This window comes from Anolis carolinensis, chromosome 1 (genome assembly GCF_035594765.1).
Source record: "Anolis carolinensis isolate JA03-04 chromosome 1, rAnoCar3.1.pri, whole genome shotgun sequence".
Taxonomy (NCBI): domain Eukaryota; kingdom Metazoa; phylum Chordata; class Lepidosauria; order Squamata; family Dactyloidae; genus Anolis; species Anolis carolinensis.
In genome coordinates this window covers 191,475,829-191,499,856 of record NC_085841.1, presented here as the reverse complement: position 1 = coordinate 191,499,856, position 24,028 = coordinate 191,475,829, and the positions used below count along the sequence as shown (strand labels likewise).

At 39.6% G+C, this 24,028-nt stretch overlaps 1 protein-coding gene across 1 annotated transcript in view; it reads left to right on the top strand.

Moving 5' to 3' along the window:
- The window catches only part of ttn (titin), a 331,374-nt gene that overhangs the window by 304,384 nt on the left and 2,962 nt on the right, over positions 1-24,028 (top strand). Inside the window, exons 259-281 of the mRNA XM_062969136.1 lie at positions 3-299; positions 903-1,190; positions 2,901-3,200; positions 3,297-5,363; positions 5,460-5,762; positions 5,850-6,155; positions 6,249-6,539; positions 6,655-6,954; positions 7,093-7,398; positions 9,056-9,361; positions 9,462-9,743; positions 10,137-10,730; positions 10,832-11,119; positions 11,244-11,543; positions 11,747-12,049; positions 12,241-12,543; positions 12,643-13,227; positions 13,912-14,217; positions 14,316-14,615; positions 15,717-16,292; positions 16,383-16,688; positions 16,779-17,372; positions 18,030-23,962. Coding sequence (XP_062825206.1) covers positions 3-299; positions 903-1,190; positions 2,901-3,200; positions 3,297-5,363; positions 5,460-5,762; positions 5,850-6,155; positions 6,249-6,539; positions 6,655-6,954; positions 7,093-7,398; positions 9,056-9,361; positions 9,462-9,743; positions 10,137-10,730; positions 10,832-11,119; positions 11,244-11,543; positions 11,747-12,049; positions 12,241-12,543; positions 12,643-13,227; positions 13,912-14,217; positions 14,316-14,615; positions 15,717-16,292; positions 16,383-16,688; positions 16,779-17,372; positions 18,030-23,962 — 15,434 coding nt within the window. The remainder of the gene's footprint in view (positions 1-2; positions 300-902; positions 1,191-2,900; positions 3,201-3,296; positions 5,364-5,459; positions 5,763-5,849; positions 6,156-6,248; positions 6,540-6,654; positions 6,955-7,092; positions 7,399-9,055; positions 9,362-9,461; positions 9,744-10,136; positions 10,731-10,831; positions 11,120-11,243; positions 11,544-11,746; positions 12,050-12,240; positions 12,544-12,642; positions 13,228-13,911; positions 14,218-14,315; positions 14,616-15,716; positions 16,293-16,382; positions 16,689-16,778; positions 17,373-18,029; positions 23,963-24,028) is intronic.

The window sequence follows — 24,028 nt, the reverse complement described above, 5'->3', positions numbered from 1 at the left end:
AGATCCACCTGGTACACCTGATTACATTGATGTGACTAGGGAAACTATCACTCTGAAGTGGACTGCACCTCTTCGTGATGGAGGTAGCAAGATTGTAGGCTACAGTATTGAGAAACGGCAAGGAAGTGGCGATCGCTGGGTCCGATGCAATTTTATTGATGTCAGCGAGTGCCAATATACAGTTACTGGACTTAGCCCTGGTGATCGATATGAATTCAGAATACTGGCAAGAAATGCTGTTGGAACTATTAGCCCTCCTTCTCAGTCGTCAGGCTATATCATGACCAGAGATGAAGCTGGTAAGTGTCCTTTACTACTAGTGCACGTTCTGTCAGTTTCTGGGGCACACTATATATTATTTATAGTTTAAGTGGATGACTATGGATTTCTAGTGACCACTGGCATTGCTAGGGGTTTGCAGGGAGTATGGACTGCACCAGACACAAAAATGACTGTCTCATCCCAATGCCTTTCTCTGCTCTAGGTGGTAAGACCAGGCAGTGGGTGCAGTCTCCCTATCTTTCCCTCTTCCCAGCAGGCCAACCCTAAGGTGGTGAGCTGGGTTGATTCTCCAAAGTCTAGGGTTGTCTCCTTTCCCCATACGGGGTGACCTTAGTGATGCCACTGTTAGTGACTAGATTACTATTTGCCCAACAATTTACTATTCCTTCTTAATATTTTAAACCATCATAAAAATTCATTCATTTGTTTATTCATTCATTAAGAAGCTGGCATTATGCAAAAGGATGGCCCCAAACATAAATACTTCTACTTTTGCATTGAATACTGAAAGGAATTCTGAAATAACGAACATGCTTCTTTGTATTATTTGTTGGAAAGCTATGTTAGTGAGCTCTAATGAGAATTATTTCTGAACATCACATTTCTTTTTTATTCTCCAGTTCCACCAAATATTGAATTTGGTGCTGAGCATTTTGAAGGTCTTACAGTTAAAGCTGGAGAAAGCATAAGACTTAAAGCTCTCATCACAGGCCGACCAGTTCCTCAGGTGACATGGTTTAAAGATGGACAAGAAATTGATAAGAGATTGAATGTAGAAATAACCACTGCCCTTGGCTTTAGCACCATCTTTGTAAGAGATGCTTCTCGGGACCACCGTGGAACATATAGAGTAGAAGCCAAGAATTCATCAGGAACCAAACATGAAGATCTAACCATAAGAGTACAAGGTAACGTTGCATTATTTTTTAAAAACTTACATCAAATTAAGAGTGGTCTGATTTAAATCAAGACCATTTAAATCACCTGGCATTTAAGTTATTTACTTAATTACTGTATTTACTTATTAATTATAATTTAAATAATTTCTACCAATACTTTTTCACACATTTTTTCAATCAGTGGTACAGATTTGATAATTAAACAAGCTAATTTACAAGTCAGTAGAGCTGTTTACAACATTTGGAAAATATTTTGTATAAAGTAATAAAATAGTCTAATTATTGTCTGTGGATATGGATGCTGGATATCCCTCTGGATATGGATGCTGGATCAGTACATTGGGAGTGATAAGAAATCAGTCGTGTAAGTGGAAAAGTTTGTTCGTTATTGTTGTTATGTGCCTTCAAGTCATTTCTGACTTTTGGTGACCCTAAGGAGAACCTGTCACAGGGTTTTCTTGAAAAAAATTGTTCAGGAGAGATGCCATTGCCTTCCTCTGAAGCTGAATATGATTTGCACACAGTCACCCAGTGGGTTTCCATGGTCAAAGGAGCCTGATCTCTAGAGTTATAGTCCAATGCTCAAACCACTTCATCACGTTGATTCTTACAACTAAATCTAAATGTTTGTCCCAGCTAGAGGAGACATATCGAATCAGCAGTTATGTAAGACTGGGTGATTCATTTGGGTCTGTTCTAGTTGTTACAACTTGAAAGCTACCCTTTAAACAATCACTTTTATTTAGCATTTACTGACACATTTCAAGGCATCTAGATTCTTTGTATAGTTATTATACTTGGGACAGTCCCCAATGAGACAGAAGACAGAGAAGGTAGTTGTGAGCCATATAAATACAAATAGTATTGCGTCTTGAACCAGGCTCTCAAAGGCAGAGCTTAGATCACTTGGTCATCACATCATTCTCCTTGCTTAAAAAAAGATTATAGACATCTTTCATTTCTTCTCTCAATAGTAAATAAATAAACACCATCCTTAAGACGACTTCTAGTAGATCTTATCTTTTGTGCTCCCGCTATAATTTTATTTACATATTTGAAAACAATTTTTTTTGTTTGATTGTACGTAATTCAGTGTATGTAACAAAGCCATGAATTCATTTGAATGAGGTTCCAACTATAGGCACTCCCCAAGTTATGAACAAGATAGGTTCTGTAGGCTTGTTCTTAAGCTGAATTTGTATGTAAGCATAGGGAAAGGTTACCACCCCTCTGGAGTTTGTTTTGCTCTTCTGTGCCACTGTTCAGAAGATTTCACTTCGCTTTCTGTCCCTGTGATAATTTTAAAAAATTTGGCTTGCTACGAAAACCAGGATTAGTGATAAAACTTCAGTGTAGACAACTTTTCCTCATTATAACTCTTACAGAAGTGAATTTCCCTTCCAAGGGGTAGATTTCTTTCACTTCCTGTTTTCTCATCCCCATTCTTAACTATGAGTCATTTGTAACTCAGATTTTTGTAACTCGGGACTGCCTGTATAAATTTAGCTAACGTTTTATGGTTAGATTGCTATTTATAAAGAGGGAGTCAGCAAGTATTTTGGTGTTTTGTCTATGATTTTTAAAACTATATTCTATCAGAAAATGTCAATGTGGGGGGAGTTAAATCTATTTTTATCTTCCTCGCAACTACTGTACCATGATATATTCATTCTATATTATATTGGAACAATACATATAATCCACAATTTAATGTTACAGATACTCCAGGAAAAGTTGGTGGACCAATACGGTTTACCAATATTACCGAAGAGAAGGCCACGTTGTGGTGGGAACCTCCAGCTAACGATGGTTGTGCCACCATTACTCATTACGTGATTGAAAAGCGTGAAACCAGCAGGGTGTCCTGGGCACTCATTGAAGACCACTGTGAAGCCTGCAGTTACACTGCTGTCAAATTAATCAAAGGCAATGAATACCAGTTCCGTGTTTCTGCAGCCAACAAGTTTGGTGTTGGCAGGCCCCTGGAATCTGATCCATTTGTAGCACAACCACATTATAGTAAGTTTACTTTAAATTGAAACAGTTGCTTCAATATACATTTGCCAGCCTGATTGAGAATGTTCTCTGATGTGTGTTATTACTATTATTTCATAGCTGTTCCAGATGCTCCTGGCACCCCAGAACCCAGCAATGTAACAGGAAACAGTATTACCCTTACATGGGAAAGGCCTAAATCAGATGGTGGAAGTGATATTGATCAATACATCTTGGAGAGAAGAGAAAAGAAGAGCATTCTTTGGGTCAAAGTATCCAGCAAGAGGCCTATTACGGAAACAAGATTCAGAGTCACTGGCCTAACTGAAGGCAATGAATACGAGTTCCAGGTTTTGGCAGAAAATAAGGCTGGAGTGGGACCACCCAGTGGTGTCTCAAGACTGATTAAATGCAGGGAGCCAGTTCATCCACCAAGTGCTCCTACAGTTGTCAAAGTGACAGATACTTCAAAGACAAGTGTCAGCTTAGAATGGACCAGGCCAGTTTTTGATGGAGGGTTAGAAATAATGGGCTACATCATTGAAATGTGCAAAGCCGACTTGGAAGAATGGCATAAGGTCAATGCTGAGACTTGCCTTGCTACCAAGTATACTGTGACTGACCTAGAACCCAATGAGCACTACAAATTCAGAGTCAGTGCCGTAAACGGTGCGGGCAAAGGAGAAAGCTGTGTAGTTTCTGCTTCCGTGCAAACCATAGACAGACTCTCTTCACCTGAACTTGATATTGATGCTAACTTCAAGCAGACTCATATTGTCAGAGCAGGTGCAACTATCCGTTTATTTATTGCCTATAAGGGCAGACCTGTTCCTACTGCTATATGGTCCAAAGCAGATTCCAATCTGACCTTGCGGGCTGACATTCATACAACAGATTCATTCAGTACATTAACTGTGGAGAACTGCAATAGAACAGATGCTGGCAAGTATGTTTTTACTGTAGAAAACAACAGTGGTAAGAAGGCTATTGCTTTCACTGTTAAAGTGCTAGATACTCCTGGGCCACCAGGACCTATTACATTTAAGGATGTGACTAGAGACTCTATCACTTTAATGTGGGATGCTCCAATCTTGGATGGAGGTGCCCGTATTCACCATTATATTGTGGAGAAACGAGAAGCAAGTCGCCGCAGTTGGCAAATTGTCAATGAAAAATGTACCCGACAGATTGCTAAGGTCTCTGATCTTGCAGAAGGCTTGCCCTACTTTTACCGTGTATCAGCAGAAAATGAATATGGCGTAGGTGAACCCTGTGAATTAACAGAGCCAGTTGTAGCCACTGAAGAGCCTGCTCCACCTAAGAGATTAGATATTGTAGATACCACTAGGTCATCTGTGGAACTCGCTTGGCTTAAACCAGATCATGACGGTGGTAGTCGTATTACTGGATACCTCCTGGAGATGAAACAAAAGGGATCTGATGTCTGGGTCGAAGCTGGTCAAACAAAACAGTTGACTTTTACAGTTGAAGGTCTCACAGAGAACACTGAATATGAATTCCGGGTTAAAGCAAAGAATAATGCTGGTTATAGTCAGCCAAGAGATGCCTTTGCTTCTGTCATTATTAAAGAACCACAAATCGAGCCAACTGCAGATCTCAGTGGAATAACTAACCAAACTGTAACCTGCAAAGCTGGAAGCACCTTCACTATTGATATACCAATTAGTGGGCGCCCTATTCCAAAGGTAACATGGAAACTTGAAGAAATGAGACTCAAAGAAACAGACAGGGTGACTATTAAGACAACAAAGGATAGAACTACTTTAACTGCAAAGGACAGCATGAGAGGTGACTCTGGTAAATATTATTTAACACTTGAGAACACAGCTGGCGTGAAAACATTCACTGTGACTGTCATTGTTATCGGAAGACCAGGTCCAGTTACACGACCCATTGAAGTATCATCTATAACAGCAGAATCATGTGTATTGTCATGGAAAGAACCTGAAGATGATGGTGGCAGTGACATCACCAACTACATTGTTGAAAAACGTGAATCTGGCACAACAGCATGGCAACTGGTAAATTCCAGTGTCAAACGTACACAGATCAAAGTCATGCATCTCACTAAATATATGGAATACAGTTTCCGTGTCAGCTCAGAAAACAGATTTGGTGTCAGCAAGCCAGTGGAATCAGTACCAATAGTAGCTGAGCATCCATTTGGTAAGGATCTTCTTTTTTTACAGAATATGCAAAATTGTTTTCCAGTTTTGTTTTGTTTTAAAGTATCTAACGCTTTACTTATTTTTTCTTAATTAGTCCCACCAAGCCCACCCACCAGACCTGAGGTCTATTTTGTTTCTGCTAACGCTATGTCCATTCGATGGGAGGAACCATATCATGATGGTGGTAGCAAAATTGTTGGATACTGGATTGAAAGGAAAGAACGCAACACAATCCTTTGGGTGAAGGAAAATAAAACTCCATGTTTTGAGTGCAACTACAAAGTAACAGGGCTTGTGGAAGGTCTGGAGTATCAGTTCAGAACATACGCATTAAATGCTGCTGGCATCAGCAAACCTAGTGAAGCTTCCAGGCCAGTACTGGCCCAAAACCCAGTTGGTAAGTATGACCAACATAGAAAATGATTTTTTCTTAGTAAAAAGGTGACAATAAAATAACGATTGCCAATATGTTATTCCTTTCTAGATCCACCAGGCAGACCAGAGGTAACAGATGTCACAAGATCTTCAGTGTCTTTAAGCTGGTCTGCTCCACTTTACGATGGTGGAAGCAAAGTTGTTGGCTATATTGTAGAACGCAAGCCATTCAGCGTGTCTGGAGATGGACGTTGGCTGAAATGCAACTACACCATTGTCTCAGAAAATTTCTTTACTGTAACAGCTCTCAGTGAAGGAGAGGAATATGAATTCCGTGTGTTGGCAAAGAATGCTGCTGGTGTCATTAGCAAAGGATCTGAATCCACTGGTGCTGTTGCCTGTAGAGATGAATATTGTAAGAGACGTTCTGATAGTTTTCCATATTATATAAATCATGCTAGTGTTTTAAAATATCAGAATTTAAATGTATTTTGTTTACTTTCCATAGCGCCACCTAAAGCTGAACTGGATGCCAAACTGCAAGGAGATATTGTAACAGTTAGAGCTGGATCTGATCTTGTTCTTGAAGCATCCATTGGTGGAAAACCAGAACCAAAGGTCTTTTGGTCCAAGGGTGACAAGGAGCTGGATCCAAGTGAAAAGATCTCTTTACAATTCACAAGCAAGCATGCTGTTGCAATCATCAAGTTCTGTGACAGAACCGATTCTGGAAAATACACCTTAACGGTTAAAAATGCTAGTGGAACAAAACAAGTTGCTGTCCTCGTCAAAGTGCTTGGTAAATGTTTTATGGTTGTTCATTTTCTGTGATACAACTTCTTTTCTTCAAAGTCTTTCTTAAGATAAAAGCATTTTGTTCATTGCCCTATTTGCCGATTGCTCCTTATTTGTAGATTCTCCTGGTCCTTGTGCTGGCAAAATCACTATCAGCAGAGTCACAGAAGAGAAGTGTACCTTGGCCTGGAATGCTCCTCAAGAAGATGGAGGGGCAGAAATTACCCATTACATTGTAGAGAGGCGTGAGACCAGTAGGCTGAACTGGGTTATTGTTGAAGCTGAATGTCAAACACTATCATGTGTGGTAACAAGACTGATTAAGAACAACGAATACATATTCCGTGTAAGAGCTGTCAACAAGTATGGGCCAGGTGTTCCACTGGAATCAGAATCCATTATTGCTAGAAATTCATTCAGTAAGTATCTTCCTAGTTCATATAAGAATTTATGATTGGATGCGAGCAAAGGAGGGCATTGCAACACATATAAAAACTATGTAATAAACTATTCTCTCTTTATTCTTCTCTCTCTCTCTCTCCTGAAAATATTTATAGCTATTCCATCACCTCCTGGTGTACCTGAATCTGTGGGAGTTGGCAAAGAACATATCATTATTCAGTGGCAAAAACCAGAGTCTGATGGGGGTAACGAAATCAGCACCTATCTTGTAGACAAACGGGAAAAGAAAAGTCTACGCTGGACACGGGTTAACAGAGACTACACCATTTATGATACAAGGCTAAAAGTTACAAATTTAATGGAAGGCAGCGAATATCAATTCCGTGTCACTGCTGTAAATGCTGCTGGTAACAGTGAGCCTAGTGATGCCTCCCACTACATTTTGTGCAAAGAACCATCATGTAAGTTCATGAAATTAATAATTTATTACACAATAAACAGTCTTGGAAGGTTTGGAACAATTACATTTATTGTTTAGACCAGGGATGTCAAACTCGTTTTCATCAAGGGACACATTACTCTTACAGTTGCCTTCAAAGGGCCATTGAATCCATAGACAGAGAATCCATGGATACAGGAGGCGAACTATATTTTTTAACATAGTGGTCAATGCGTTTAGTTTTTATCCAGTTTGGGTCCCCAGATGTTATTGAATTTCAACTCCAATCAGTTTTGATTATCCACCATGAGAACTAGGGATACTGGGAATTGCAAACCAACACCACCTGTGGCTCAGTGTGGCTCAGTTGTGGCTCACCACCACCTCAGTTTGGGAGAGAAAAAGGGACATTTTAAAGTCAGATCAGACAACATATCCACAAGTCTTGTATCTCAATTCAAACCTCACTATCCTGATTAAACAGACCAAAGTGCAGTCTTCCATATGTTATTGTGTCACAACTTTCATCAGCTGTAGTCATCATGTCTAATGATGAGGAATACAGGACTTGTAGTCCAGCATCTGGAGGGCCACATAAAGTTAAATGGCGGGCTCGACTCAGCCCGCAGACTTTAGAGCCTGACACATGTGCTTTAGAGGATTCACCAGAGCTACAAATAGTGTATATTAATATATATATATTTCAAGGATTTATGCACTTATGCACTGGATTTATGGATCCTGCAACCAAGTTATCAGTCTGACTTCAGCATTTGCATCTCACTCAGTTGTGTATTATATGGATTCTGGATCATAGAAATTGACACCTGTATCAGATTCAGAAATTCTTAAGTATTGTGCTAACAATATAAACATATGAAAGAGCACTTTCTTTATTCCCGGGCTCTAACTGGCAGCTACTGGATCAGAATTTTGCCTTCTTTTCAAAATACTCTGCTAAAGGATTGCCTTTGCTTTAGGATAGTTTTCCTCAACCTGAATCCCTCCACATGTTTTGGACTACAGTTATTATTATGCCCAGATGGCTTTGGGCAATTGAAGTAGTAAACACAATGCATATGGACAGTTCCCATGAAGGGAAGGTCCTTTTCTATCAGAGACTACAACAACACAGATATAATGAAACAAGGAAAGGGAAATCTACAAAATGTTTCTGCTTCAGACTCATAACTAGCATTCCAAACAATTTCTCACTGAATTAAATAAAATAGTGACCTTGGTGTTATATTGTGTAGAGGGCATTTTTTCTGTAGCACAGTGTCATGTGATCTACAGATTTTTCCCTGCTTTTTTCAGAGCCACAGTAGACAGGATTATATAAGTTAAATGATAAAAGAGGAAATGCAGATTTAAAAAAATGTAATGCTTCTCTTTTGGGACAGAGAAATCCACATTATAACTATCTGACCCTCTCAGGCCCAATAATTCTAATATTATTTTCCTTTTATACCAAAGGTTAAAGAAACCATAACTTAATTTCCATTGAGTCAAAATATTTATACTGAAACATTCTATACTTAACAGACCAGTTTTAACTGAACTATATTTCAACTCAAGGACATACTTATTGTGGGAAGCTGAAAGTGATTATTTTTTTCAAGTGTCAACTTGTAATTTGTTCACTGTAATAATATGAGACATGTTTTTTTTTTCCAAAGACACCCCAGCAGCACCTTCAGCACCAAGAATTGTGGACACTACTAAGACCAGCATAAGCTTGGCATGGACAAAACCCATGTATGACGGCGGAGTTGACATATTAGGCTATGTTCTTGAAATGAAAGAAGAAGGTACTGAACAATGGTATAGGGCCCATACTACTGCCACCTTAAGGAACCCTGAATTCACTGTGACTGGTCTTAAAATAAGCCAGAAATACCGCTTTAGAGTGGCTGCCACCAACATCAATGGCATGAGTGAATACAGTGAGTCATCTGCTGAAATAGAACCTGTAGAAAGACTAGGTAATGTCAAACTTCATTATTTATAATAATTGACAATTTATAATTTAGAAATCTATATGGATGTATTCAAACAATATTTTATATTTCTTCTCCATCACAGAAATACCAGATCTTGAACTTGCTGAGGATCTAAAGAAGACTGTTGTTGTTAGAGCTGGTGGTTCTTTACGTCTAATGGTATCAGTAACTGGCAGACCTCCACCAATAATTACATGGAACAAGAAGGGTGTTGATTTGGCAAGCCGCGGAATTATTGACACCACAGATAGTTATACACTTTTAGTAGTGGATAAAGTCAACCGGTACGATGCTGGAAAATATGTCATTGAAGCCGAAAATCAATCAGGAAAGAAATCTGCAACAATTATTGTAAAAGTCTATGGTAGGTACACATTTGGGGTTTTATTGTTACAGAAAGAAGCTTGCCTATTACTTTGCCTATATTTCTAAGTAGCACTTCATCAGATATGAAAAAAATGTTACAAAAACTTATTTAAATAGTAGTGGTTGTCATTGTCGCCACAATAGTTATTAATGAAATTAAAAGATTTTGCAAAACAGATTTGTAATGTGAAAAGATCAGGCAACAGTTAAGCAATATGAGAGCTAAGTGAACAGTAGAAAAAGAGAAGGAGGGAGAGAGAAAGTAAGAGGAAAGCAACATAATAGCATAGCAACTGGTTCCAGGAGCAATAAAAGTCTGTGAGATTTGAGTAGTACAGGAAAAGAAATGCATATACAAAAAATGGCAATGTTTTGCTTTTCTCCACTGCAGATACACCTGGCCCACCAGCAGCAGTGAGAGTCAAAGAGGTCTCAAAAGAGTCTGTGACAATTACTTGGGATATTCCTGCTATTGATGGTGGTGCTCCCGTCAACAACTACATCATAGAAAAACGTGAAGCTGCTATGAGAGCTTACAAGACAGTAACTACTAAATGCAGCAAAACCTTTTATCGAATTTCTGGACTCATTGAAGGTGCTAGATACTATTTCCGAGTGCTTCCAGAAAACATCTATGGTATTGGTGAACCCTGTGAGACCTCAGATGCTGTACTGGTGTCAGAGGTTCCAAGTGTGCCCCAGAAACTGGAGGTGGTTGATACTACAAAATCTACTGTATCACTTGCATGGGAAAAACCACAGCATGACGGTGGCAGCAGATTAACTGGCTATGTAATTGAGGCTAGTAAAGCTGGAACTGAAAGATGGATGAAGGTTGTAACACTGAAACCCACAGTCTTAGAACACACAATAATATCATTAAATGAAGGTGAACAATACTTGTTTAGAGTGAGAGCACAAAACCAGAAGGGCGTGTCTGAACCAAGAGAAGTAGTCACAGCAGTGACAGTACAAGAACAAAAAGGTAAGAGTCATAATGATAAAGAAAGCCAAAACATTATTGAAATTGTTGATAAGTAGCTCACAAGGATTGGTATCATATTGAGTTTCCTTTCTTCTTCCTAGTTTTACCTGCAATTGATCTTGCTGGAATACCTCAAAAGACTGTTCATGTACCAGCTGGCAGGCCTATAGAACTAAATATTCCAATTTCTGGAAGACCACCTCCAGCAGTGTCTTGGTTCTTTGCTGGCTCTAAACTAAGAGAATCCGAACGCGTCAAGGTTGAAACAGTTGCTAAGACAGCTAAACTAACCATACGTGAAACCACAATACATGATACTGGGGAGTACACACTTGAACTGAAGAATACAACTGGAACTGCTCTTGAAAAAATAAAAGTCATTATTCTTGGTAAGAATTTGTTTTGGAGATATAATTATCCAATATTTTTCTTGCACTGTTTCCCCCTAAATTCAGATATGCTGACTATGCTCTTACTATTATTTACTTACATCTCTTCTTCTCTTTTTAACAGACAAACCTGGACCACCAACTGGGCCTATTAAAGTTGTTGATATTGACTCAACTTTTGTAACTATTTCCTGGGAACCACCAGAGATGGATGGTGGTGCTACATTAAGTGGCTATGTAGTTGAACAACGGGATGCTCACCGTCCAGGATGGCTACCAGTGTCTGAATCTGTAACTCGAACAACCTTTAAGTTTACTAAACTCACTGAGGGTACTGAATATGTGTTCCGTGTGGCTGCTACCAACCGCTTTGGAATTGGTTCATACCTACAGTCTGAAATCGTAGAATGCAAAAGCAGAATCAGTAAGTAAATTTGTTCCTAGTCCTCTACACTAGTTTATATTGACACACATTTCTTTCAAAATAGTCATGATATTCTGATATTCATTTGTTTAAAAAGATTGAATCCTGACAACCAATAATGTATTTGTAAAACAATGCAGCACCTGAGTATTATTACTGAAGCATGATTGTACATTCTCCCTCCCATACTTTTTGAAATGTAGGTCTTCCTGATCTTCCTGGTACCCCAGAAGTGTTTGATATCTCCCGTGATGGAATGACACTTACTTGGTATCCACCAGAAGAAGATGGTGGTTCACCAATCACTGGTTATATCGTGGAACGCAAAGAAGTCAGATCAGATAGATGGGTCCGTGTCAATAAAATTCCGGTCACTATGACGCGCTACCGATCTACCGGATTGGTTGAAGGACTAGAGTATGAACACCGTGTAACAGCGATCAATGCTAGGGGCACTGGCAAGCCAAGCAGAGCTTCCAAACCTGCAGTTGCTATGGATCCAATTGGTAAGTAATGTCCTGTATTCATACTGTACACTAGATGGAGAGATTTATTTCTTGTTTAATCATATATCAAGAAAATACTTGAGAAATGGTCGACAATGTTATTTTATTAATTTCAGACAGCAAAACGATTCAAATATATTTAATTAGTGTATTTCAATATGTTATGACTCTGCTCTGATCCCATGTTCCAGCTCCCCCAGGCAAACCTCAAAATCCAAGAGTTACAGATACAACAAGAACATCTATTTCCCTGGCTTGGAGTCCACCAGAAGATGAAGGCGGGTCCAAAGTGACTGGCTATTTGATTGAAATGCAAAAAGTTGATCAGTTTGAATGGACCAAATGCAACACAACTCCAACCAAGATCCGTGAATACACACTGACACATCTTCCACAAGGGGCAGAATATAGGTTCCGTGTCATGGCTTGTAATGCTGGTGGTCCCGGTGAACCTGCTGAAGTCCCAGGAGTAGCTAAAGTGACTGAAATGCTTGGTAAGACACTTTAATTATGAATTCTTCATGAAGAAAATGAATGAAGAATGCTACTTAACCTTTCATGTATTCAACGTGTAACATTTTTCTTCTTTACAGAATTTCCTGATTATGAACTTAGTGAAAAATATCTGGAAGGTGTATTTGTAAGACAAGGTGGGGTAATTAAGCTTACAGTGCCAATTAAAGGTAAACCACTCCCAATTTGCAAATGGACTAAAGAAGGCCATGACGTCATCAAGAGAGCCATGATTGCCACTTCTGAATCACATACTGAACTTGTGATAAAAGATGCAGAAAGAGAAGATTCTGGTACCTATGATTTGACGCTTGAAAACAAATGTGGCAAGAAGGTTGTTTACATCAAGGTCAGAGTGATTGGCACTCCAAATCCACCAGAAGGGCCACTAGAGTATGATGACATCCAAGCACGCTCTGTAAGAGTCAGCTGGAAATCGCCAACTGATGATGGTGGCGCCGATCTACTAGGTTACATTGTTGAGAGGCGAGAAGTACCAAAGACTGCCTGGTACACTGTTGATTCCAGAGTAAAGGGTACATCATTAGTAGTGAAAGGACTAAAAGAAAATGTGGAATATCACTTCCGTGTTTGCGCTGAAAACCAGTTTGGTGTAAGCAAGTCTCTCAAATCTGAAGAACCAGTTGTGCCAAAGACACCTTTGCGTACGTACACATTTCAGCTTTCTTTATTTGCATACAGAAGGGGAAAAGGACGACTAAGATCTATTATGGGGCATGTAACTATGATGATGTAGCTATAGTTTGCCTTCTGATTCAACCCATATTAGCCAGGCAGTTGTACCACTCGAAGGACTAATAAGTTACTGGCAAACAGGGCACTGGAGAATGACATATCCAGTCAACCCCTGTCAATGAGCCATGGTGCAATAGTATAATAATGACTGCAAATGTGAAATGCAAAATTTACAAGTTGTAAGTTTAGTTTAAAACATCATAAATCCTGAACAGGATGCCAACTCATATCTTTATTTTAGTCATCCTCCAAAAATGTCAGAGTTATTCACCTTTTGCTTACAACAAACCTGTGCCTCAAGTAAGGTAAAGACATAATCACTTAACTTATTGAGCTTTATAGCTAAAGGGAAAGTTATGCCTGGATTTCTTGCACTTCAAACCACACTGGTTTGGTTAATATCTATACACTAATATTTAATTGTATTTTAATTTTGATATTTATTTTATATTGTCTAAGATTGTGTGTTTGTTAGCCAACATCACTCCTCACGGACAGAAAGGCAAGGTAAAAATAAAGTTGATGATGATGATGATGATGATAATAATAATAATAATAATAATAATAATAATAATAATAATTTTTTTCAACAGATCCTCCAGAGCCTCCAAGTTACCCACCAGAAATACTTGATGTCACAAAGAGCTCCATTAGCTTGTCTTGGTCCAGACCAAGAGATGATGGCGGTTCTCGTGTCACTGGCTACTATATAGAACGCAGAGAAACATCTACTGAGAAATGGGTCAGGCACAACAAAACTCACATCACAACCACCATGTATACTGTCACAGGACTGGTTCCAGATGCCGAATACCAGTTCCGAATTGTAGCCCAAAATGATATTGGTGAGGGTGAGCCTAGCCCTGCTTCTGAACCTGTTGTGTGCAAGGATCCATTTGGTAAGTACATGTAATTCTGTAGAGCATATCAAAATGAAATTGGATGAAAAGCTGAGCTTCAACTATTTACAAAAATAATACATTTTGAAATTTTGCAGACAAACCAAGCCAGCCTGGAGAAATTGAGATCACATCAATATCTAAGGATAGCATTACTTTAGAATGGGAGCGCCCTGAATGTGATGGTGGCAAAGATATCATTGGATATTGGATTGAATATCGCCAGTCTGGAGAGACTGCCTGGAAAAAGTGCAATAAAGAACGCAACAAAGACCGGCAGTTCATAATGGGAGGCTTACTGGAAGCGACAGAATACGAATTTAGAGTATTTGCAGAAAATGAAACTGGAATTGGCAGGCCTCGTAGAACAGCAATGACTGTTAAGACAAAATTAACATGTAAGTTGAAATATTAATCCGTAAGCATTGTGTTTTACCTTGTCTTTGAAACCATCCACATGTTGTAATAAATGAGTAGCATAGTATATAAATAAACGTTTGGTTGTCTTTGTAGAGCTCAAGTAGTTTTTCAATTTCAAGATAATATTCTATACATATTTGCCCAGATTTGTAGAACCTCTTCAAAGTCCCTCCTTTGGGTGCTTCTGCAGGGGTTGGTCAACTGTAGCACCACTTTTATGGAATGTCCTTCTCAATAATATCCACCGAATACTCCAAATGTTATCTTTTTGATCCCTAACAAAGACGTGTCTCTTCTTCCATGAAATTTAGAATATTACTGTTCTGAATTTTACAAGGCTTTTAAAATTTATGTTGCAATATTATTATTATTTATTCATTTCTATCCCCGGAGCCTCCAGTGGCCTAGGGGATAAAAGCCTTGTGACTTGAAGGTTGGGTTGCTGACCTGAAGGCTGCCAGGTTCGAATCCCACCCGGGAAGAGTGTGGATGAGCTCCCTCTATCAGCTCCAGCACCAAGCAGGGACATGAGAGAAGCCTCCCACAAAAATGGTAAAACATAAAAAAAAAACAACATCCGGCCGTCCCCTGGGCAACGTCCTTGCAGACGGCCAATTCTCTCACTCCAGAAGCAACTCCGGTTGTTCCTAACACGAAAAAAAAAAAATTCTATCCCGCTTTTCTTCCATAGGTGGAATTCAAAGCGGCATACAACATATAAAATTCATACAAATACATTAGACAGCAATACATAATCAATTAAAGCATCATATCCCGATATAAAAACCCAATTAAGAGATCAAATAAAACAATTAAAAAACTTACAACAAGCATTAAAATGTTGTTTTAGCATCCTTTACTGTGCAAACTAACTTGAGCACATTTTGTTAAAGATGGCAAAACATATGATAAATATGATGCTTTACTTTAGTGTATTTACTCTAGTCAATAAGACACAATGAAAAAAATATGTTCTTTCACCTTCCAGTGCTAACAAAACTAAATATGGCATTATTCAATTAAAACAATGTGGGAAGATTTCACTTATATTTCGCCCTTCCCTCTTTTTATAAACACAGCTGGTGAAGCACCTGGAATAAGACAAGAAATGAAGGATGTCACTACCAATCTGGGTGAACCAGCTCAGTTATCATGCCAGATTGTTGGGAGACCTCTTCCTGATATAAAATGGTACCGTTTTGGCAAGGAACTGGTACAGAGCAGAAAATACAAAACGTCATCAGATGGACGCACCCATACACTTACTGTTCTTACAGAGGAGCAAGACGATGAAGGACTTTACACTTGCAAGGCTGTCAATGATGTTGGAGAGATTGAAACGAGCGGCAAGCTCTTATTGCAAGCTCCTCCACAATTCCATCCAGGTTTCCCATTGAAAGAGAAATACTGTGCAGGTGTAGGTTCCACTCTCCGCATTCATATTGTATACATTGGTCGTCCAGTACCTGCCATCACTTGGTTCCATGGCAAGAAACCTTTGAAGAGTGGAGAAAATATTACTATTGAGAACACAGAGCATTATACCCACCTTGTCATTAAAAATGTACAACATAAAGCCCACTCAGGAAAGTACAAAGTCCAACTTAGTAACATATTTGGAACAGTTGACACCACACTCAATGTGGAAATACAAGGTAAGTATTGTTTTTCCATTATTCAAAAATCATAGGGTTCAATATATGTTTTGGCACATAAGTTAAAATATTGTCTTTCCTATTTCACAGATAAGCCAGATAAACCAACAGAGCCAATTGTTATTGAAGCATTGCTGAAGAACTCTGTAGTCATCAGTTGGAAGCCACCTGGAGATGACGGAGGTGCCTTAATAACAAACTATATTGTAGAGAAAAGAGAAGCAAAAGAAGGCACAGAGTGGCAGCTAGTATCTTCAAGCATTTCTGGCACAACCTGTAGAATTGTTAACCTAATTGAAAATGCAGGCTACTATTTCCGTGTCTTTGCTCAGAACACTTTTGGCATCAGTGAGGCATTAGAGGTTTCATCTGTTGTTGTTATCAAGACTCCATTTGGTAAGTACACTGCACAATCCATGTTTCTGTTTAACGTCAGTTCAACAAAGCAGAGAAATGTCACATCCTTGTACATATTCTTCTTTACAGAAAAACCAGGCCAGCCAACACGGCCAGTTGCATCTGCAGTGACTGCAGATTCTTGTGTGGTATCTTGGAAGCCACCTGCTAGTGATGGAGGCTCAAAGATTAGAAATTACTACCTGGAGAAACGTGAGAAGAAGCAAAACAAATGGATTGCCGTAACAACAGAAGAAATCCGTGAAACTGTCTATTCCGCCACAGGTCTTATTGAAGGCCTTGAATATGAGTTCCGTGTAAAATGTGAAAATCTAGGTGGTGAAAGCGAATGGAGTGACATTTCAGAACCAATCACGCCTAGATCTGATGTACCAATTCAGGCACCACATTTCAAGGAAGAAATCAGAAACCTGAATGTGAGATTCCGGGGTCATGCTACTTTTGTTTGCAAAGTCACCGGTCATCCTAAGCCCATTGTAAAATGGTTTAGGCAAGGCAAGGAGATTATGCCTGATGGGGAGAAAGTGAAGATACAAGAATTTAAGGGTGGATATCACCAACTGGTCATTACAGATGTAACAGATGATGATGCCACTGTATATCAAGTGAGAGCAACCAACCAAGGAGGGTCAGTGTCTGGTACTGCCTCCTTGGATGTTGAAGGTAAGCACAATGCTTTGCTATACCAACATTAATAATTATTTAACTTTTCATACAGCGTAGGTATATGAACTAAAAAAGCCTCCCTATGCTGAGAATATTTTCTTAATTTTTTCAAAATATCTGATGATGACAAGCCTTGAAGCCTTGACGAAAGCAATGATACTAGGATATATAGATTCTCAATCTATGAAAACGTAATAATTGCAAAAAGTGTATGTATTCATGTAGGCACTTTCGGTTACATTTTAACATCAAGACTCACAAGATAGCTTCCAACATGTAATAACAGAAAAATGCAGAAATCCTAGGTTACATAAATATGTCTGTATGTCTGCCACATTGATAGAAGATTTTGTTGCAGCTTTTGTCAGAAAAAAAATAGTAAAAGCCATACTCAATGAATAATTATACTATTAGTATGATTTTAATTATTCCAAAAATTTGTCATATAAATGTTTTCTGCTCAATTTACTGTACAGCTGTAGACAGAGCTTATGCCAAGTAATCAGTCTCAAACATTAGTCTAGTGCATGACAAATGCTCAAACCAGTCTAAATCGTGTTTTTCCTATTTAAAACAATGTTTAATGCTTTTGAAGAAGTTGTTTTTGCTCATTTTAATTCTTCCTTTATGTCATTGTGTGTTTCTGTTCTGCAGTTCCTGCTAAGATCCACCTGCCTAAAAATCTTGAAGGAATGGGAGCTGTTCATGCTCTCCGTGGTGAAGTTGTCAGCATCAAAATACCATTCAGTGGCAAGCCCGATCCAGTGATCACATGGCAGAAAGGCCAAGATCTCATTGATACCAACGGACACTATCAAGTTATTGTCACACGATCATTCACATCTCTTGTCTTCCCTAATGGTGTAGACAGACAAGATGCAGGCTTCTACATTGTCTGTGCCAAAAACAGATTTGGAATTGACCAGAAAACAGTGGAGCTGGATGTAGCTGATGTACCTGACCCGCCAAGGGGACTGAAAGCAAGCGAGATTTCAAGAGACTCTGTCAATCTAACATGGAATGCTCCGGCTAGCGATGGCGGAAGCAAAGTTACCCACTACACAGTTGAGAAACGTGCTACCACAGCTGAGAGATGGATCCGTGTGGGTCAAGCTCGTGACACACGGTACCCTGTGGTAAACCTATTTGGCAAGACAAGCTATGTATTCAGAGTTATAGCAGAAAACAAATTTGGCCAGAGCCAGGCTTCTGAACCTACAGATCCTGTCATAACAAAGGAAGATAAGACCAGATCAGTCAATTATGATGAAGAAGTTGATGAATCCAGAGAAGTCACTGCAGCAAAAGCATCTCACTCTTCTACAAAGGAACTCTATGACAGATATATGATTGCTGAAGAACTTGGACGTGGGCAGTTTGGAATTGCCCACCGGTGTGTAGAGACAGCTACAAAGAAGACTTACTTGGCCAAGTTTGTCAAAGTAAAGGGTGCTGATCAAGTGCTAGTAAAGAAAGAAATCTCCATCTTAAACATCGCTAGGCATAGAAATGTTCTATACCTCCATGAATCATTTGAAAGCCTAGAAGAATTGATCATGATCTCCGAGTTCATTTCTGGAGTTGACATCTTTGAAAGACTTAATACCCCTGCCTTTGAACTTAATGAAAGGGAAATTGTCAGCTATGTACGTCAACTCTGTGAAGCAGTTGAATTCCTACACAGTCACAGCATTGGACACTTTGACATCAGGCCAGAGAACATTATTTATTTCACAAGAAGGAGCTCTATAATAAAAATAATTGAATTTGGTCAGGCAAGACAGTTAAAACCTGGTGATAGTTTCAGACTCCAGTTTACTTCTCCTGAATATTATGGACCCGAAGTCCATCAGCACGACCTGGTCAGCACAGCCACTGATATGTGGTCAATTGGAACTCTAGTTTATGTACTTTTAAGTGGTCTTAATCCTTTCATTGCAGAAACAAACCAACAGACAATTGAAAATATCATCAGCGCTGAATACAACTTTGATGATGAAGCCTTCAAAGATATTAGTATTGAGGCCTTAGACTTTATTGACCGTCTGCTAGTAAAAGAAAGGAAATCTCGTATGACTGCTACAGAAGCCCTTGAACACACTTGGTTGAAACAGAGGACAGAGAAGACCAGCACTAAAGTAATCAAAACACTGAGACACAGGCGTTATTACCAAACATTGGTGAAGAAGGAATGGAATACGGTTGTGTCAGTAGCCCGTGTTTCATGGGGTGGTGCAATCAGATCTCAGAAAGGTGTTACTGTGGCTAAAGTTAAAGTGGCATCAATTGAAATTGGACCCATTACTGGGCAGATAATGCATGCTGTTGCTGAAGAAGGTGGACATGCCAAATATGTCTGCAAAATTGAAAATTATGACTCATCCACAGAAGTAACCTGGTATTTTGGAGTTCGGCAGTTGGAGAGCAGTGAAAAATATGAAATCACCTACCATGAAGGAGTGGCCACCATGTATGTTAAAGATATTGCTAAATCAGATGATGGTACTTACAGGTGCAAAGTTGTAAATGACTATGGAGAGGCTAGTTCCTATGCAGAACTATTTGTCAAAGGTGTGAGAGAAGTATCTGACTACTACAGATGCAGAACTGTCAAAAAGGTCAAGCGCCGAGTGGATACTATGAGACTTTTGGAAAGGCCACCAGAATTTACTCTTCCTCTTTACAACCGGACAGCCTACACTGGTGAAAATGTTAGATTTGGAGTAACTATAACAGTTCACCCAGAACCTCGTGTAACATGGTTCAAATCAGGTCAGAAGATCAAGCCAGGAGATGATGACAGAAAATACACCTTTGAAACTGATAAAGGTCTTTATCAGCTTCTCATCCATAATGTTACTGAAGATGATGATGCAGAATATACTGTGTTGGCACGCAACAAATATGGTGAGGACAGCTGCAAAGCTAAGCTAACTGTTGTTCAGCATGCTCCTCCAGAAGCATCCACCCTGAGACCCATGTTCAAGAGGCTTCTGGCAAACGCAGAATGCCAAGAAGGCCAAAGCATCTGCTTTGAGATAAGAGTATCTGGTACCCCAAAACCAACACTAAAATGGGAAAAAGATGGTCAGCCTCTATCAGCTAGCCCCAACATTGAAATTGTGCATGAAGGATTGGATTACTATGCTTTGCACATCAGGGACACTTTACCAGAAGACAGTGGTTATTACAGAGTTACTGCTACAAATGATGCTGGATCCACAAGCTGCCAGGCCTACTTGAAAGTAGAGCGTGTGAAATATGTCAAGCGTGCATATGAGACAGAAGAGGAGAGGCAAATGCATGTGCAGAAGAGAATTGACAAGACAGTGAGGATGGCAGAAATCCTTTCTAGGACAGAATCTGTTCCCCTGACACAAGTTGCCCAAGAAGCTCTAAGGCAAGCTGCCATCATGTATAAACCAGCTGTAAGCACAAAGACTGTCAAAGGTGAATATGAAATCAAAAGGGAAGAAGTTAAAGAAGAAAAGAGACTCCGAATGCCTTATGAGATCCCAGAGCCTCGCAGACATGCTGCTCTTGAAGAAGATCAGAATATCAAATTGTTTGTGCCTATGTCAGACATGAAGTGGTACAAAAAACTGAGAGATCAGTATGAAATGCCAGGTAAAATTGACAGAATTGTCCAGAAGAGACCGAAGCGCATTCGCCTTTCCAGATGGGAACAATTTTATGTGACACCGCTGCCACGCTTTACTGATCAATATAAACCTAAATGGCGCATACCTAAATTGTCCCAAGATGATCTTGAGATAGTGAGACCAGCACGCCGGCGTACACCATCTCCTGACTATGAGTTTTATTATAGACCAAGAAGGCGATCACTTAGTGACCTGTCAGAAGAAGAATTACTTCTTCCTGTTGATGATTACTTAGCCATGAAAAGAACTGAGGAAGAAAGATTGAAACTTGAAGAAGAACTAGAGTTAGGCTTTTCAGCTTCACCTCCAAGCAGAAGCCCTCCACGCTTTGAATTATCTTCTCTCCATTACTCTGCAGCCGGTGCACAAGTCGCTGCTGAAGAATCTACAAGAAGAGATCTGAGATATGCAACCTATCATATACCATCTAAAGAAGAAACTAGTGCAAGTTATGCAGAGCTCCGACAACGCCATGACAGAGCAGTTTATAGACCACCAAAACAAAAACTGAGAATAATGTCAGAGAAAGAAGATGAAGAGTTGCTACGACCAGTTACCACAAGCCAGAGGCTCTCAGAGTACAAGAGTGAGCTTGAGTATATGTCACAAGAAGAAAAGAGCCGAAGGAGAAGAAGGAGGGAACACGAAATAACTGAAGTGTCCTCAAAAGAAGAGGAGGAAGAAATAGAAATGGTGAGACATGTTCACAGGGAATTTTCACCTCCCTCAAGGTTACTAGGAAGGAGACGCTCTCTTTCTCCAACTTACATTGAGCTAATGCGCCCTGTGTCTGAATTAATTAAACCCCGTTCACGCCCTGTAGAAGAACATGAGAGAAGATCTCCAACTCCAGAGAGAACTCGTCCACGCTCACCAAGTCCCGTGTCCAGTGACAGATCGCTCTCTCGGTTTGAAAGAACAGCAAGATTTGATATATTTTCCAGATATGAATCCATGAAAGCTGCTCTGAAAACTCAAAAAACAATGGAAAGGAAATATGAAGTTCTGACTCAAGAACCTTTCACTTTGGACCATGCCCCACGCATCACTTTGAGAATGCGCTCGCACCGTGTACCATGTGGCACCAACACCAGATTTATTTTGAATGTGCAGTCCAAACCTACTGCTGAAGTTAAATGGTATCATAATGGGGTTGAACTCCAAGAAAGCCATAAAATACATTTCACTAATACTAGTGGAGTGTTAACCTTGGAGATCCTTGACTGCCACATTGATGACAGTGGTACATATCGTGTTATGTGCACAAACTATAAAGGGGAATGTTCTGACTATGCAACATTAGATGTTACAGGAGGAGATTATACTACTTATACTTCCCACCGCTGGGATGATGAAGTCCCGAGATCAGTTATTCCTGATTTGACAAGGACTGAAGCATATGGGATTTCCTCATTTAAGAAAGTTTCTGCGACAGAAGCAAGTTCTTCAGTAAGAGAAGTCAAGTCAGAGCTGACAGAAACAAGAGCATCATTATCATCATATGAACATCATGCTTCGGCTGAAACTAAAGTCAGCGCCTCCGCAGAAAAATCACTAGAAGAAAGAGCCGTGCACCGAAAGTTTAAAACCACTCTGCCTGCAACAATATTAACAAAACCAAGGTCAATCACTGTTTCTGAAGGAGAAACTGCAAGGTTTTCTTGTGACATCGATGGTGAACCAACACCAACGGTGACGTGGATACGTGCAGGTCAAGCTATTATTTCTTCTGGGCGCTACCAAGTCACACGTACACAATATAGATCTACTTTTGAAATTTCAATGGTCCAGAGCTCAGATGAAGGAAGCTACACTGTTCTGGTAGAAAATTCGGAAGGAAGGCAAGAAGCTCACTTTACTTTGACTGTACAAAAGAAAAGAGGTCCAGAAAAAGCAGTTACATCACCTACAAGGGTTAAATCGCCTGAGCGTCATGTAAAGTCTCCAGACAAAGTAAAATCTCCCAAGAGAGTCAAGTCCCCTGAGCCATCATCTGCCCCCTCCAAGGCCAAATCAACTGCTACAGGAAAAACACCACAAGGAGAGAAAGTAGACTTGCCAGTTTCAGCTCCTCCTAAGATAAAACAGCAGCTAAAGTTGGAATCTACTGCTGATAAAGTAAAACTGTTCTGTTCAGTTGAAAGCAGTCTTTTAAGTGTCCAAGAAGTAGCCTGGTACAAAGATGGCAAGAAATTGAAAGAAGATGGTCATTTCAAGTTTCATTATGCAGCTGATGGAACATATGAACTTAAGATCCATAACCTCAAAGAATCTGACCAAGGAGAATATACATGTGAGATTATTGCAGAAGGTGGTACCTCCAAAACCAGCTTCCAATTTGTAGGCCAGGTGTTTAAAAGTGCTTTTTCTCAGATATCAAGCTTAGCCAAAGCTCAAAAAAGCGAAACAGCTGAAGTATCTACCCAGAAGACATCTACAGTAACTTCCCAAGAAAAGGCAGTGGTCCAAGAAGAGTTTGTTAAGAAGTCTCTGGTGTCTGAAGATGTTAAAACATCTGTCGCAGAAGTGAAATCTACTACCACTAAGATGTCTGTGTCTGAAGGCCAAAAAGCTATGCTTAAAGCCAGTATTGCTGGTGCTTCTGATGTGAAATGGTTTCTGAATGGAATACAGCTAAGTAACTCTGAAGATTATAGATATGGTGTGTCAGGAAGTGACCATACTCTCACCATCAAAAAACCTAGCCAGAAAGATGAAGGAATGCTAACCTGTGAAGGAAAAACTGACCAGGGCATTGTCAAATGTCACTTTGAAATGAGTGTTTCAAAAGATACCTCAAATGTTCCTGTCTTCGTCATACAACCTAAATCTCAAAATGTAAATGAAGGACAAGATGTGTTGCTTACCTGTGAAGTCTCTGGAGATCCTTCTCCTGAAATCAGCTGGTTTAAGGATAACCAGCCAGTAAGTAAATATTTGTTAACCTTAAATATCTCATTTGCAAATCTTTGGTATACTTGTGTTAATGAA